Genomic DNA, 15,856 nt, shown 5'->3' with positions numbered 1-15,856 from the left:
ATTTCTTTTTCATAAGTTTTCATTCGCGCCCGTGGAACATATGTACGGCATACAGATGGCAACTTTTGAGGTGTAGGAGCAAAAAAAGTCGAATGAAAACTATTGAAAATGAAAAATTGTTAAACGATGCGTTCTTTATGCGCCTGAATGCTTGATTTGCGATTTTTTGTGTTGTGGCGATGATGAAAAGGCGTAAAATCAGCAATTTTCGTGATTATTAAGAAGTTTTTCTCAATATGAGTTGGAAGAAGGTAATTGACGTCAAAGCTCTAAACTTAGAAAAAAAACGTCGTAAAAAGTTGTTTATGTTTTCATTTTTGACTCTTCATTACCATTTTTTCGACAAACTATCAACCGTTCGGTAATTTGATTGCTCAGCCTTCAGCTAGCGTCTCATATTTCCTTCCCTTGAACTAGAAACGTATCAGCCACCAACACATGAAAAAAATTGAAGAAAAATTATTGCTTTAGATAAATCATACAAAAACAATTCAGAATCAGCAATTTTTCATAAAAATTTCTCTCTCATAGTTACTAACAATACTCCTTTATTTTATTACATTTCACAAATTGATGAAATGATGATAAAAAATATTGGCCATAAATTACGTTTTTTTCGCTCTTTTCGGCAAAAACAAAAAAAAAAGTTTTTTTCCAAGGACGAGTTAGTTTTTGCCTCTAGCTACAAGTTCTGGTTTACAAGTAAAAATCCTTTAAAAAAAACTTTTGAGAGTTGTCCGAAAAAAATGGCCATTTAATGCAATTGAGTGAAAGTTAGTGCGGGTGCTATGTCATAAAAAGAAAAATCTTTCTTAAATTTGATTATTGGAACGGCTTTCTTTCCACACGATTTAACGTTCAATCATCTATTTATTTATTTAGGTAAAGGTTTCATTCAATGTCGAAAAATTGACCACAAAATATAACTTTTTTTTTCTTCTTGCAGAGTTAAGTGATGTGTTACATTATCATAATTTTGTGTGAAAACTTTGTCTTTCTTATCAAAAAAAAAAGTAAATGGGATTGTGTTGGAGTGGAGAAGAAAGGTTCGAGGTAAATGTATTCATAATCAATCAAGTGAAGGGCGAAATGCGAATAACTGGATGCCTTTGGTGAATGTAGGATAATTTAATTGCGATTTTTTTATGTCAAGAAAAAGTTGAATCGAATAATGAATGGATTTTTTATGGTAAGTTTTTATTTTTATTTATTTTATATCTTTATTTTTTAATACAGGTTTAAAAAATAATTTTAATTCTCCTAAGATTTCTGAGGTACGTATGAAGAAATTTCATTGATTGTTTTATTAATTTTAATTTTTTTTTGTTATAAAAGTTTTTCTAAATATGATACAGGGACGTAGTCAAAGCAAATGTCTAGGAGCCGCTATTAAGAAGGGTCAAAGGGAGATTTTTATGGTAAGAACATTATTGAAATTTATTAAAATTTAGTATTAGTTTAGTATTAGTTTTTTTATTATATCAGGCTCAAAAAACCTTTTAAAGTAGACAATTAAATTGGATCCTAATGCAGTTAAGGAAACTTTCGATTGTGATCTGTTCGAATTATCAGGCAAAGGACAGACAAATTCGTTTCGCAACCAACTTTTCTTTGATAAGTATGTAAAATGTTTCAAACATTTTAAGAGTCCAAATGGCGTACGGTGGATAACGAACACATACCAGAGTGTCACACTTAATTTAAAAAGGTAGAATGGCGTACTGTGGATAACGAACACTTACCAGATTGACATAATTAACAATAAGAGTTGAATAACGTACTGTGGATAACGAACACTTACCGGAGTGGCCAAAAAATTTAATATTGATGGTTTCTTTATAACTACCATTCAAAAACTCGACATTAACCATAAAGAGTAGTGCAGTTTAAAATGCAGTTAAAGTTTATATTAGTTAGCTAATTTGTTAAAGTTGGGAATATTGAAAAAATATATACTGCAAGAATGTATAGAGTAAGGACCAATGATATTCGAGGAATTGTTAAAATTAAATAAGCATATTGCAAAATTTATGATTAAACAAGAAAAGTAAGTACCAACTACACAAAAAAATATTATCCATAAAAGATAGACCCGAAAATTAAACCCCTTGAAAACTTCTTAAGCTACGGCACTGCTTAATTCTAGATAACATTTCAAAGCTCAAAAGATTTATAAAGTTAAATTAAAGCTGCATTTAAAATAAGAATTTGAAAAACTTTTACTTCAATGAAATATTTAGTTCAACATTTTACAGAATTTGAACTTTATTCCAAGAAACTCTACTACGAATCACGTCAGTTAGGGAAAACAACAACATCAACAACCTTATCGACTTCTGCGTCTTACAAATCGCCAGAAATGCAAATAAAAACACGATCTACTGTTATTGTCAACAAATATCATCACCAATGCATACCTTTTCTGATATACCTTGGCGCGAGTGTAAACAATGCACTTTTTTTATCACATCACCACCGACCGACACACACTCAGACACAATTATTATTACATTACAGAGGCTCGTCATCATATATATCTACATCTTTTTTATTTTGAGTTCTGTATTTCGCACAATTGCATCAGATGCAGAAACATGTGAATATTATTCAAAACAATATTACATTATTTACTCTTGGGTCTCGGTCTCTGTAGAGTACGGTGCATGATGATGAAAATTCTTTTTTTTCCTCAGTTGTGTTTACACTTGAGTTACACACAAACAACGGTCGTCATCGTTGTCGGTTATTATGATGATGCTGATGATGCGACCACGTGTTTTTGTTTTGTTGTAGAGCAATTCTCTCACACACATTTATTTGCACGCAAGGCAGGTTGCTACTATTCAATTGAGTGGTTGGTAGTAATCATAATACAATCAACAGCAAAAAAAAAATAAAAACAAAACATTCGTATATAGGAAAAACAACAACAACAACAACACCGAATGACTGTGCCAAAAACACAGTAAGTAAGTATATTGCGCTTGTTTTGTCGTCATCGAATTCGTCACTATCTCACTTTATTTTGTCGTCATATAAATTGTTTTTATTATTATATCATGTTTGTTTATGTATTTTTCTTAATCGTTCGTTTGTTTATATTTTTTTTCTCTCGTTAGTCACAATTTATTTTCCTTCATTGATGGCGAATCTTACAAATGGCGAAATAAAATTTTACAAATTTTAAATTTAAACAAGTATCTTACCTCAACGTGCCTTTCCGTACTTCCACATATCATTCAGATCGTGAAGCGTATTGCGTCTTAGAATATTATTTCTCTATTGACGAAATGAAGAGTCACTCACGATCTATAAAAAAAATGTCGAAAACGTAAATATGTCTCTCTTCTATAAAGTCGACTTTTTTACATTAATTCGAATGAAAAAAAAAACTTGTAGGATGTTGAGTAAGGTCGGAAATGTGTTTATTAGAGCTGGTTGTTGTTTTGGTCATTTTTTGTCATAGACTAGTCACGAGATAATGTGATGATAGGTAGAATTCCGTAGTTTTTTGTGACACAGTGAATAATTTCGGGGAATTCTGATTGGAAGTCAACTGACATTGACCTTTGGATTCTAATTAAAGAATGTTTGGACTCGTTAAGTACCGAAAGTGGGTAAAATTATATCAGAGTCAGTGGAAACTGGTTTTAGGCAGTTTTTTGTCAGATAATGGAAATTTATTTGATAAAAATTGTAAATTTTGACAAAAATTAGAAATTCAAATTAAATAGATTTTTGATAGAAAATCAGAATTATTTAAATAAAATTTATTCATAAATTTTTGACACCTGTTAAATAAATTTGATAAATATTAAAATATTGAAAAATTTTAGAGGTATTTTAAAATATTTAAAAGTTTTAATTAAAAATAAAGTATTTTGAAAAGATAAAAAATTTTATTATTTAATTTTTTTTTTGTTTAAATTAAGTTCAATAATTTTCAAAATTTTAATAAAAATTAAACGTTTTTAAATTTAAAATAAAAATTTTAAAAATAATTTATTTTTCACCTGTCATCCTTTTTTAAAAATTAAATTAATTTGATAATTTTTTAGGAAAAAAAAATAGAAAATCTGTTTCTAATTAATTTAAAAACTATTAATTTCGAGGATTTTATGAAAAAAACGTCAATTCAAAAAATGACAGTTAAAATTTGAAAATCGCTTTTTCACTAATTCAAAATAAACAATTGTATAAATTAATAAAAAAATCATAAAGAAAAACAGCTTATTAAAAATTAAAAAAAAAAATTAAATGAAATAATTTCTATAATAAATAATATTCGTTAAAAAAAAATTAAATTAGTGAAAAATTTTATAAAAAGTAAAATAAAATTATTTTTTAATATAAAATTGATAAAAAAAAATAAATTAATTAAATATTCTTAAAATTTTAAAAAAATTCAATATTAATTGATGACTTTGAGACTTTTAATTAATAAAATTAATAAATTTTAATTAATTTTGAAAATTAAATTTAAAAATTTTTTTTTGAATTTATGAGTTTATAATTTAAAAATTTTTTAAATTTAATTTATTTTATAAAAATGATTGTTTTAGTTAAAATCTTTTTGTTTGTATCTTCAAAATTAATTAAATTATTGTTCAAAAAATTTTTATTGTAACAAATTCAAACTCATTGAAGCAAAAAAAGCAAAATTTCCATTCAAATGCCAAGTCAGAAAAAATATCAAACATTAAAGTCGATTACATAATTTTCGCAGAAGAAAGAATCAAACTTTGACTCATTTTGTGCACATATTTTATCGCACATTACACAACAAGTAGCAGAATTTTCCTCCATAGCTCTTTATATACTTTTTGTGTTGCTTGTTGAGCCTTGTCACGTACCGTCTTCGTACACCGTCCTTTGAAGGATTTTTTTCCCGTACACGACTACAGGCGATAAAAAGTACATAACAAAGTGCGCATAATTTCACCGCGCATATTCATGACATTATGTACTGAAAAATTTCCGTCCAATCGCTGTCGTTTCCCATAAAAACACACATTTTACGTGTTTTGTGTCCTTTTCGTTCTCCAAACAAATAAGAATAATGTTTTAAGAGGATTCTTATCAGCTCGAGTACTGTTTGTAGTGTCCTAGTTTCTGACATTGTATGCACAAATTTTTATCTCTGATTTTGCCTGTCGTTGCATGCACTAACGGAGGTTATCGCTGTTCCGCACATAAACTAATTGTTCGCATATCGCGTCAATTTTTACTGCCCAGATTGACAAATAAATTGATCCATTATAGTCCATTATTGGATTGGATTAAAGCTGACTTGAGGCACTTCTGATGCTGTGTTTTGTGATTTTTTTTATTTCATTTCAAATCGTAGTTTTTGTTGTTTTGATGCTATTTAGGGCACAACGAACGAGCAGGCAAGTAAATAAATGGTGATAAGGAAAAACTGGCTGAATGACAAAACACACACCGAAAAACATGTGTACACGATGCAATTTTGAACGAGATTGCATGTAAGTGGACAAACTTGATTTTTACTTTATTTTTGTTGTTTAATTAATGTGACGAGCCCCTCAATGACGCGACAACGTGCCACGAACGTGAAATTTTGTTGTTGATTTTTAAGTTTATTTTTGTGGGTTTAATTTCAGGTTTATCTTTTTTTCGAAATGCTCGGGCTAAGGTCAAAAAAAGTTCAAGCTTGGGAAATAGATTTTTTAGACTTTTCGAGAAATTTTGTTTAGAAAAGAAGATCCAATTAGAAAAATTATTTCATAATTTTTGATTAATTTATTTTTTTATAAAATTAAAAAAATTAAAATTAAATTCAAAATATGAAAAAAAAAATTATATAAAAATTTTTTTAATAATTTTTTTTTAAAATAAATTAAATTTTATTAAAAAATATTCAAGCCTTTCAAAATATCAAATAAAAATAATAAAAAATTAAAATTCATTTTTTTTTTAAATAAATTTGGTAAAAATGTAATTTAAAAAATGATCGTTAAAAATTTGAAAATCGCCTTGTTGTTAATTCAAAACATAAAAAATATTTTTTTTAATTTTTGAATATATCGAAAACTAGTTAGATATTAATTATTTTTAGGGTTTTGCTTATTTTAAGATTTGTTTTTCTAAAAAAAATTAATTATGACTGTCAATTAAAAATATTTTAAGTTCTAAAAATTTTGAATCGATTTTTTGATTATCAAAATTTAAAAAAAAATTAAAATTTTTGAATATTAATTTAAAATTATTAAAACTTTTGAAAATTAATTAAAAATTATTAAACTATCGAAAACTTAATTTAAAAAAATATTTTTTTTGGAGGATTTTATTGGAAATTTTCGTGAATTTTAATTCAAAAATTTGCCGTTAAAAATTTTAAAATCGCTATATCGCTAATTCAAAAAAAAAAAATAAATAAATAAAAATTATTTAAATAAATAAAAATAAAAAAAATTAAAATATCGAAAAGTAGCTAAATTAAAAAAAAAAATTAATTTAATTTAATTTTAAACCCGATTAAAACCTACAAAAAAAATAATTTTAAATGAATTTCGAGGATTTTATGAAAAAAATTCGTAAGTGTCAATTCAAAAAATAACCGTTAAAAATTTGAAAATCGCTTTTTCGTTAATTCATAATAAAAATAAAATTAGAAAATTCCAGAAAAAAATTTTTTGTTGATTTTTTTCAAATTTTCAATTTTTTAAATAATTTAAATAAAAATCATTAAAGAAAAAATCAAACAAAATTCCCCAAAGGCCAGAAATCATTCAAACTAAGACAAGGCCAATGCACATCTTTAAGTGCTCCAGTACTTCCACTATCTGTTATCACCTTTATACAATCATTAAAGCCCCATCGTCGTCGTCGCTCGCTCGCTCACTCTCGTACATCGACACACACAAACACACAACAAATCTTTCTAGAGATACAAAAAAAAATACCAGTTTTATTCTTAAACCTCTAAATAAAATATGCGCATGCTCAAGTAAGCAACAAATGAGAAAGACTACATATTCGCAAGAGTGTACGGACGACGACGCTATTAAATGAAATTTCTTGTGTGTGTTGAGCCGATCACATGTTTCTGTAGGTTGTTTGCCCGTAAACAGTTGAGTTGAGTGTTTTTCAAAAGTATATAATGAAACTTGTCGCTACACGTAGACCGAGGCACATACACATAGACAGTGTTGGTGGAAGAGAGCTCCAATCCACAATCGCCCCACTTATACAATTCAGTTTGTTCACATCCGGCTAACAAGTAAGGTTGATACTGTACTTGACAAAGTTAATATTTCGCCACGAGGTTGCGCGTTTTTTTTTCGCTGTGAAAAAAAAAATTTTTTTCCATATACAATACACAACAAATATATATAAAATAATTTGTTTAAAAAAAAAAGACGACATACACACACGCGAGTGAGTGAATGAAATTCTTCTTTTTTCTCGCTTAGAAAAAAAAAATAATAATAAAAAAATTCACGAAAAATAAAAATAAAATGAAATCTTCATTAATAAAATAATAATAATAAAAAAAAGTGAATAAAAAAATAATAAATAAATATTTAAAAATAAAATATTGTACGCGGTACACGTCGTCGTCGTTTTCGTCGCTCGAATCGTCGTCGTCGTCATCAACGAGAGAATATTATTTATATAATAATAAATAAAAAAAAATAAATTCAAAAAAAAAAGAGACAGTGAAATGCGAGTAATTGAAAATTAAAAAAAAGAGAAACAAGAAAAAAATAAATAAAAAGGGATTTTGGATTTTATTGATTGAAAATTATTAAAAAATAAAAAAAGTGATCTCAAAGAGACAAAAAAAAAATTTATAAAAAAGTGTGTAAATAAAAACATTGAATAAATATTTAAAAAAAAATAGTTCGCGTGCAATACTATAAAAAAATTATTCGGTTTCGATCAAGAAAAACGAATAAAATTTAAAAAAAAATATAAAATACAGAAAAAAAGGCCATCATACAGAGAAGTGATAAGGTGATTATCAACAAATAAAAAAAAATACGCAATAAGACTTTTAGATTTGTATAAATTTCAATACACAAAATATACGTGATCGCATGGAAATTCGAGAATCAATTGGAATTTCTTGAATAATTTTTTTTTTCTTATAAGAATTTAGTGTGAAAGTGTGTCTTGTGGTGACGCAAGAAAAAAAAAATATCGGAATAATTTTTTTTCTGCTTCGATTAGTGATTTTGCCTGTGAAAATGAGAAGACCAGAAGATTATTAAGACGTAATAAAATGAACGCGCCGCGGCAACCATCGTGTACGGCGCGACAAAAATGACAACAATACACAGGAACGGGTCGTTTATGCACTAAAAATATATAATTGAATGAATAAACTGGACCTCGATTTTGATTTGATTAGTATTACTTATCATCAGCGCACAACTACAGCAAAAAAAAAATGAAATAAAATAAAATCGTCATAGAAGTGAATATAAAATGACTGAAAAATGCGACAGAGAGGCGGTGAATTTGAGATGATCGCGCGTGGAATTTTTGACACTTTTTTTTCTGTTTCTTCGTTTTTTTTCTGTGTTTGAATTGAAAAATTATCTTGCAACAAAGTTGTGTGTTTTTTTTGCAAGTTTATGGATTTTTGAACTTGGGTGATTTATTCGCCTTTGATCTTTTTTTTTCGTGAATTTTTTTGTCAAGTTGATTTTTTTTTGTAGGCGCACTTCGATTAAATATTTTTTTTTCGGAGGACCGGATGGATTTTATTTGAAATTAAAATTGTTTTGGATTTTTTTAAATAAATAAAATGAGAATATCATTGATTTTGATAGAAAATTGTGAAATCTCACTCAATTTGGAGTTTATTGATTTTTTTTCTAAGACAAAACAATTTTTTTTTCGTTAAGACTTTTGAAAGAATCATTCTATTTAATTAAGAAGAATAATTTAATTTTCTTTTTCGACATTTTTTAATTAAAAAATTAAATTTAAAATTAAGTAGTTCGTGTATACCTGTCCCAGTTGCTTCAGTCTGTACAAGATCCTCATTGCTTCGGATTTTAAGTACAGATGCAAAGGGGGAAGGTTCAACATCACTTGCATTGCTGCTGTTGGTGTTGTGCGCATAGCGCCTGACATTGCCTAAATAAAATTTCTTTAAAAAATAATAAATTTGAGATAATTTAAAAAAATTGCTCTAAAATAAATTAATTATTTTTTATGTTTGATTTTGTACCACTCAATAATTTTTTTAAATTCTAAATTTTTAATTAAAAATTAAATTAAATTTAATAAATAAAATAATTTATATTAAAATAATAAATAAAAATAAAAATAAAAATTGTACTAAAAATATACTGAAATGAAAAAAAATATTTTTGAGATTAAAAATATTAAAAAAAATATACCTAATTAATCAATTTAGGCCGAAATAAAAAAAAATAAGTAAATTTAATTTAATTTAATAAATTAAAATAATAAATTAATTTAATTTAAAATTTACTGAAATTTAAAAAAATATATATTTTAGAGATTTAAAATATAATAAAATATTTATAACACGCCATTGATCAATTTAAAAGAAAATAAATAAACCAAAAAAAAAATAATATAAAAATAAAAAAAATATTTAAATAAATTTAAAAGGAGTTTTTTCATAGATTTCATTGACTCTTTTTAAAGTTTAATATTTTTCTTCTAATATTTAATTTATTCAATTTGATAAAATTAAGCTAATAATTAAATAATATTTAATTTAAAATTATTTTTAAAGTGAAACATTAAATATTTATTTAAATAATAAAAATAAATATTTTTTGAAGTTTTAAAAATTAAAAAAAAAATTAAAAATTAAATGTTTTTATTTTATTTTTTTTAACTTGAAAAAAAAAATTAACGAAGAATGTTAAATAATTTTTAACAAAATTCTTACTTAGAAATTAAATTAATTAATTAAAAAAAAATATTTTTTTATTATTTTGTAATTTTCTTTAAAATTCATATTTAATTAAAAAAAAAATGTCTTTGGAAAATTCTTCCAAAAAACTTTTTTTCGTCATTTAAGTCTTCTAACAGTTTACTAAAAAAAAAAAATAAATTCCTTGAAACATCTGTCTGTCACTTCACTAACCTTCAAACTTTTATGTGTATTTTTTTTTGCTTCTCTGTAAAAAATTTATTTCTCAGAATCGTACCTTAGAAAGATACCTTCACAGACTTGCTGGTCAAAAAAAAAAGTCGAAACATTAAAAAAGTGCGTAAGTGTGCGATGTGCGTCTTATTTTATTGCTCACACTCAATCCATCTAACAGTAAATGCAAATTAATTTTATATATTTTTTTTTATCCGAAGCGATCGTCGACGAATGAGTCCAAAACAGAGAAAATATTCGAGTTGAGTCACTCGTCTTCGTCTTTAATTGGAACTTTATAGATTTAATTGCGTGAGTGTGCGTGACTAGCTATATCAAGGCCGCTTACGCGTGTATTTTAACGCGTAAAATTCGAGAGAGAGCGAGAAAAAAAGAGAATTTTTGTTCGGGAATTTTCCCCGATTTTTTTTATGTAATAACTGGCTTATCATTAAAAATAATAAAAAAACAACTGTAACGAAGATAAAAAAAAGTGAGGTCAAATATTTTGTTTGAATCACTTGTTTAAAAAAAATATTGTTTTTTTTTCGTGTACACAAAATCACACATTGTTGATACTATAATGTAGAGTAGGTAAGAGGTAGTTGACACAAAGCACCGTCAAAACAAAATATTTGTTATTGTTTACTGATAATGATGACGTAAAACCTCGATGATCAATTTTTTTTTGCAAGGAATATTTTTCGCGCCTCAAAAAAAATTACGAGAAAAAAAATTTTCTTCTGAAGAAGATTTTTTTTAAATTTTTTCGAGTTGTTAAGCGCCAGCATTTAATCTATTTTTTATTCAAATTAAAACTCGTTTAAAAAAAGAATTATTTAAATGTAAATTGTCAAAGCGGGCAATCAAGAGTCTAGTTTTCGAATAAATGCTTTTATCGGACCTCGATTTCGTTGCAATCCAGCTTTAACCAGTTTGATCGCCGCTCTCACTGCTGAGATAAACGCGTTGAAGAAACGAAAAAAGTAGTTTCAATTCAATGAAAACTGATGATGATGATTGCATGTGTGACGACACGACGCGCGTTTAAGTATGAATTTCTCGGAACCATTATCACTGAAATTTTTTTTTTTTGAGAAATATTAATAATGGCGAGAGAATGAGGAGAAGAAACGCGCGGCGCGTGAATTAATGAAGATAAAGTGCGGATTAATGAGTCACACAAAAATTCACGCCAAAAAAAATTTTATTTAATGCGCAATTTTTGTTTGCTCTCGATGGTGTCCAGTGTTTTTGTTATGAGTGAATTAAAGAATTTTTTGTGGTTTATGCTTTTTTTGTAAAGTAAAAATTTTGACTTATTTTTAAATAAAAAAATTCCAATTATGAAAAAATATTTTAGAAAATTTTAAAACATACAAAAAAAATTTTTTTAAATTATTTTTAATTTTTCCTTTAAATATTTCCTAATTTTAATTTTTTTTTACTAATATTTAAAAATTTCTAAAAAAATTGCACAAATTTCAAAAAATTAAATTGAAAAATTTTTGATATTTTATGCATTTTTTTAAAGCTAATGAGTGTCATTTAAAAATTTTTACTTTTTCGAATAAATTATGGAAAAAATTTCAGAAAATTAAAAAAAAATTATAAGATTATTAATTATTAAATTATTTTTAATTTAATCTAATTTAAAAAAGTCTTGAATTAATATTTAAAACTGTTAAAAATGCATAATTTGTAAAAATTAAAAAACAAATAAAATTTTCATTATTTTTGGTTTTTTTTGAAGTGGGTGTCAAAAAATTTTGAAAACTTTTGAGTTAAAAAATTCAAAAATGAAAAAAAAAATAAAATAAGTAAAAAAAAAATCAAAATAAAAATTTTAAAAAATTAAAAAATTTTAAAACTTACAAAAAATATTTTTGAATGAAATTTTAATAAATTTAATTAATTTTTGAACTTAAAATAATTTTTTTAGATAATTCCTAAATCTTTTGAATTTTTTTTTTTTTTTAAATTTAAAAAATTAAAAAGTAAAGTGAAAAAAAAACCAATTGACTAAAGTTTTTAGATTTTAAGATTTTTTCAAAAATAAATAAAAATTAAAAGTATAAAATAAAATTAATTCAAAATTTCAGAATTTTGTCAAAAATAATTATTAAATAAATTGTTTTATCAGAATAAAAAATTTTCGATGTATAAAAAAATATTCCAAAAATTCAAAAATATAAAAAAAAAATTCAAAAATTATTACATAAAATTAGTCAAAATATTTTTAAATATCGCTAAAAATTTTTAAAAAATCTTTTGAAAATTTATTTAAAATTTTTTCAATTTTTTTTTTTTTTAAATTTTCAACTAATTTCCATCTTTTAAAATTTTTACTTACAGCTAAAATTTTCGTTTCAACTCAGTTAACTGACACCCATCAACATTTACTACCACACAATGAACGGCTTTGGATCTCCCTGGCCCTCGCCACCGAGACTCGAGAACATTTCGAACGACGGTATCCCGATGGACTCGTTGGGCGAGCTCCAAGAAAACGGCTTCGAGCCACAAACGAGAGCGCGTTCGAACACATGGCCACTGCCGCGTCCCGAGAACTTTGTCGATCCGCCCGAAGAACCGGGCAGCACAAAGGCAAGCAATCAACAATTGGCAACGGGTAAGTGAATGACCTCTCCTCAATGAAATTGAGCTCTTTTTTCCTCTCTTCGACTAAATTCTAAAAAAAAAATTGATAACCTCTCTTGCATTCATTAATTTTTGTGTCACTCTGGAACGAAAAAAAAAATTGATTATCACACCGCTGATAAAGGTAGTTGCTGTTGCCATCCGCATCGACGAGCTTTATCAGTCGCAGCACTAAATCCCCACACACAAAAAAGTGATTGAAAGCAGACAACAAAGCGTCTGCTTGTGTCAAACGTTTTATTGATTTTTAATGAATCGCCCAAAAGCGTCATTATTCATCCGAAAAATGCGCGAAACTAATAAAACGTCTCGATCACCCGAAAAGCACATAAAGCCGAGACAGTTTTAGTCAATTTTAAACTAAACGACTGTTCAAGGACAAACAAGTTCTTGCTGTGTTCTATCTGTGTCGTTTGTATGCGACTTTGATAAAAAAAAATAATTTTAAATTATAATTCCGAACCAACTCAATTTATATAGAGATAGGTCATGATTTTTACAATTTCCAAGGTTTCAGTTTTTTGTTACTGGGCAATTAGACTTTTTTTCGTGTAGTGAATTCACTTCAATTTCATGTGTGACTGTAATAATGGATGGTTCATCATCATTTGTTATGTATATAATAATTGTCTTTATCTACAATTGGTTACAAGTTTGATCGTGCTTGGAATAAATTGTATTTATCTTTTGGGTTTTTGTCAAAAAAAAAAAAAAAAATCTGGAAATGTTTGTTTTTTGATTGCGATAAGATAGGAAGATCTGTTGGACAGGCAGGCGGCAATGAAGTGTACGATGATGCGGAAACGTGACCAAGAAATGATAGTTAGTGCAATATTTAGCCGCACATGGCTTGAGGGCACTCTTGTAAAACGTGATCTACAAGGGCGACGTTGACGGTCAATGTTGGAACTAAAAATAGTAGATCGCGGATTTTAGAATTTAATTTGATTTAAAAAGGTTTTAAGTAGTGAGAAATGATCAAAATTATTTTATTTAAATTTAAAAATTCCTCTTCTATTTTTCCATAAAAAACAAAAATTTAAAAAAATATTGATTTGGTTAAAAATTAATTAATCAAAATTAATTTAAAAAAAAGTTTAAAATTTTTTAAAAATAAATTTTTAAAGAAAAAAATTATTATTAATGGTTAAAAGTTAAAAATACATTTTTCTAATAATTTTTCATTTTGAATTAAAAAGTTATTGAAAAAAATTTATTCAAAAAATAAAACAAAAATAAAAAAATTAAAATATAAAAAATAAAAAAAAAAATAATAAATACATAAAATAAATTATTTAAAACAGTTTATCGAATAAACAATAGAAAATTCATATTTTTTAAATTTAATTTTTGGAAAATGTGATTTAGAAATAATTAAATTAATTTAGAAATTAAAAAAAATAAAAATATAATTAATTAGCATTTTAAATATAAATAAATAATAAAAAATATTAAATAAAAATACAAATGAAATTTTTTTAAAAATATTTTTTAAAGGGTTTTAAAAGAGGGCTCTTCATATTCTCGAAGAAAGTTATTGCAATTTTTTTTGAGAAAATTAAAAAAAAAATATTCAGAAAAATTTAAAAAAAATCCTATGAAAATTTGAAGAGCTTTATTTTTAAACCCTTTCGAAATATTTTTAAAAAAATTTATTTTTTTTATATTTTTAATAATGACTTTTTATTTTAATAATTATATTTTTAATTAAATATTTCAATTAAAATTAATTAATTATTTATTTAATTAATTATAATGCTAATAAACAAATAAAAATATTTTTTTTAAATTTCTAAATTAATTAAATTATTTCTAAATCCCAGTTTCTAAAAATTAAATTTTTATGAATTTTTTATTCTTATTTCGAAGATTTCCAACAAAAAAATATGAAAAACATAAAAAAACTCTTATTTTAGTTCATTTTTTAGCCGCAAAAATCAAAAGGCGCCAAAAAATTAAAAAAACGACAACAGCGCCTCCATAGATCGACGGCTAAAGATGGAACTAACTTATCTATTCTTCAATTTTTAATGAGAAATCATGAAAACAGTTTCCGTATCAATTGACCCAATCAATTAAATGTGACCTCCTTGTCTTTCATGCACATTGTACAATATATAACGATAATGACTCGTCGTCATTTATAAAAAAAAACTTAAATAATAAACTAGTATTGACTATCAAACTCGAGCAAAATCAGACGATAATGTCCTACTTTTGCCCCTCTCCACTCGCCAATTGATAACGTATCGAATTTCAATTTCTTTAATGCATTTCGCAAACAACTTTTCCAAAAAAAACATAAATTTAATCAAATTTTCTTTTTTTTTTTAGCTGGTGTCCCTCCAACACCGACAACGGGCGGCAATGCCGTCAGCGGGTCATCCAAGAAAAATTCATCGCGTCGCAATGCCTGGGGCAATTTATCATATGCTGATCTAATTACACAAGCAATTCAATCTGCAACAGATAACCGTTTGACATTGAGCCAAATATACGAGTGGATGGTACAGAATGTTCCGTATTTTAAGGACAAAGGTGATTCAAATAGCAGTGCTGGATGGAAGGTAAGTCACTTTTAATTGACCAAATAAATTTTTTACTTCGTCTAATCAATGAAATTGTCACGTCAACTGGTTTTTGCAAAAGTTTTGCGTCATCAAATTTTTTTTAAAAATTTTTTTCGGACGAGTTAAAAATTGTTACAAACCGCAACCAGCTCAATGCGGCTCAGCTGACAAACTTGACAGTTAGATTCGCGATATGGCGTCTAGTTATTAAAAGTAGTAAAAAAAAATTTTCTGTGTGCATAGAGAAAACTATGCCAATATTATAATAAAATTTAAACGAGATAATTTGCAATAAAATAGGTGTGTGACGTTCGTACGACGACGATTGAGTTGCTAGCTAACTACAACTCTACTGACTGGTTATTTCAAGGAAATTAAGTCTCGGTCTCTAATTGAAAAATAACGATAGGAGTGAAAAAAATATTTATCGGTTTCACCTCCTTTTTGCCATTCAAGATCGAAGTACTTACTTGTTCCCCCATTGCAGAAAAAAATGAAGTAATTGAATATGACGCAACAAGCAAAA

At 26.0% G+C, this 15,856-nt stretch overlaps 1 protein-coding gene across 2 annotated transcripts in view; it reads left to right on the top strand.

The window, feature by feature from the left end:
• Window positions 1-7,235: 7,235 nt before the first annotated feature.
• LOC134834001 (forkhead box protein O) overlaps window positions 7,236-15,856 on the top strand; it is a 73,940-nt gene continuing 65,319 nt past the window's right edge. For both annotated transcript variants that reach the window (XM_063848511.1, XM_063848512.1), the window contains exons 1-3: window positions 7,236-7,980; window positions 12,455-12,731; window positions 15,095-15,327. In XM_063848511.1, coding sequence (XP_063704581.1) covers window positions 12,512-12,731; window positions 15,095-15,327 — 453 coding nt within the window. In that variant the 5' untranslated portion in view covers window positions 7,236-7,980; window positions 12,455-12,511. The remainder of the gene's footprint in view (window positions 7,981-12,454; window positions 12,732-15,094; window positions 15,328-15,856) is intronic.

Source organism: Culicoides brevitarsis, chromosome 3 (assembly GCF_036172545.1).
Source record: "Culicoides brevitarsis isolate CSIRO-B50_1 chromosome 3, AGI_CSIRO_Cbre_v1, whole genome shotgun sequence".
In the NCBI taxonomy this organism is placed as follows: Eukaryota; Metazoa; Arthropoda; class Insecta; order Diptera; family Ceratopogonidae; genus Culicoides; species Culicoides brevitarsis.
This window is presented reverse-complemented; position numbering and strand designations above follow the sequence as displayed.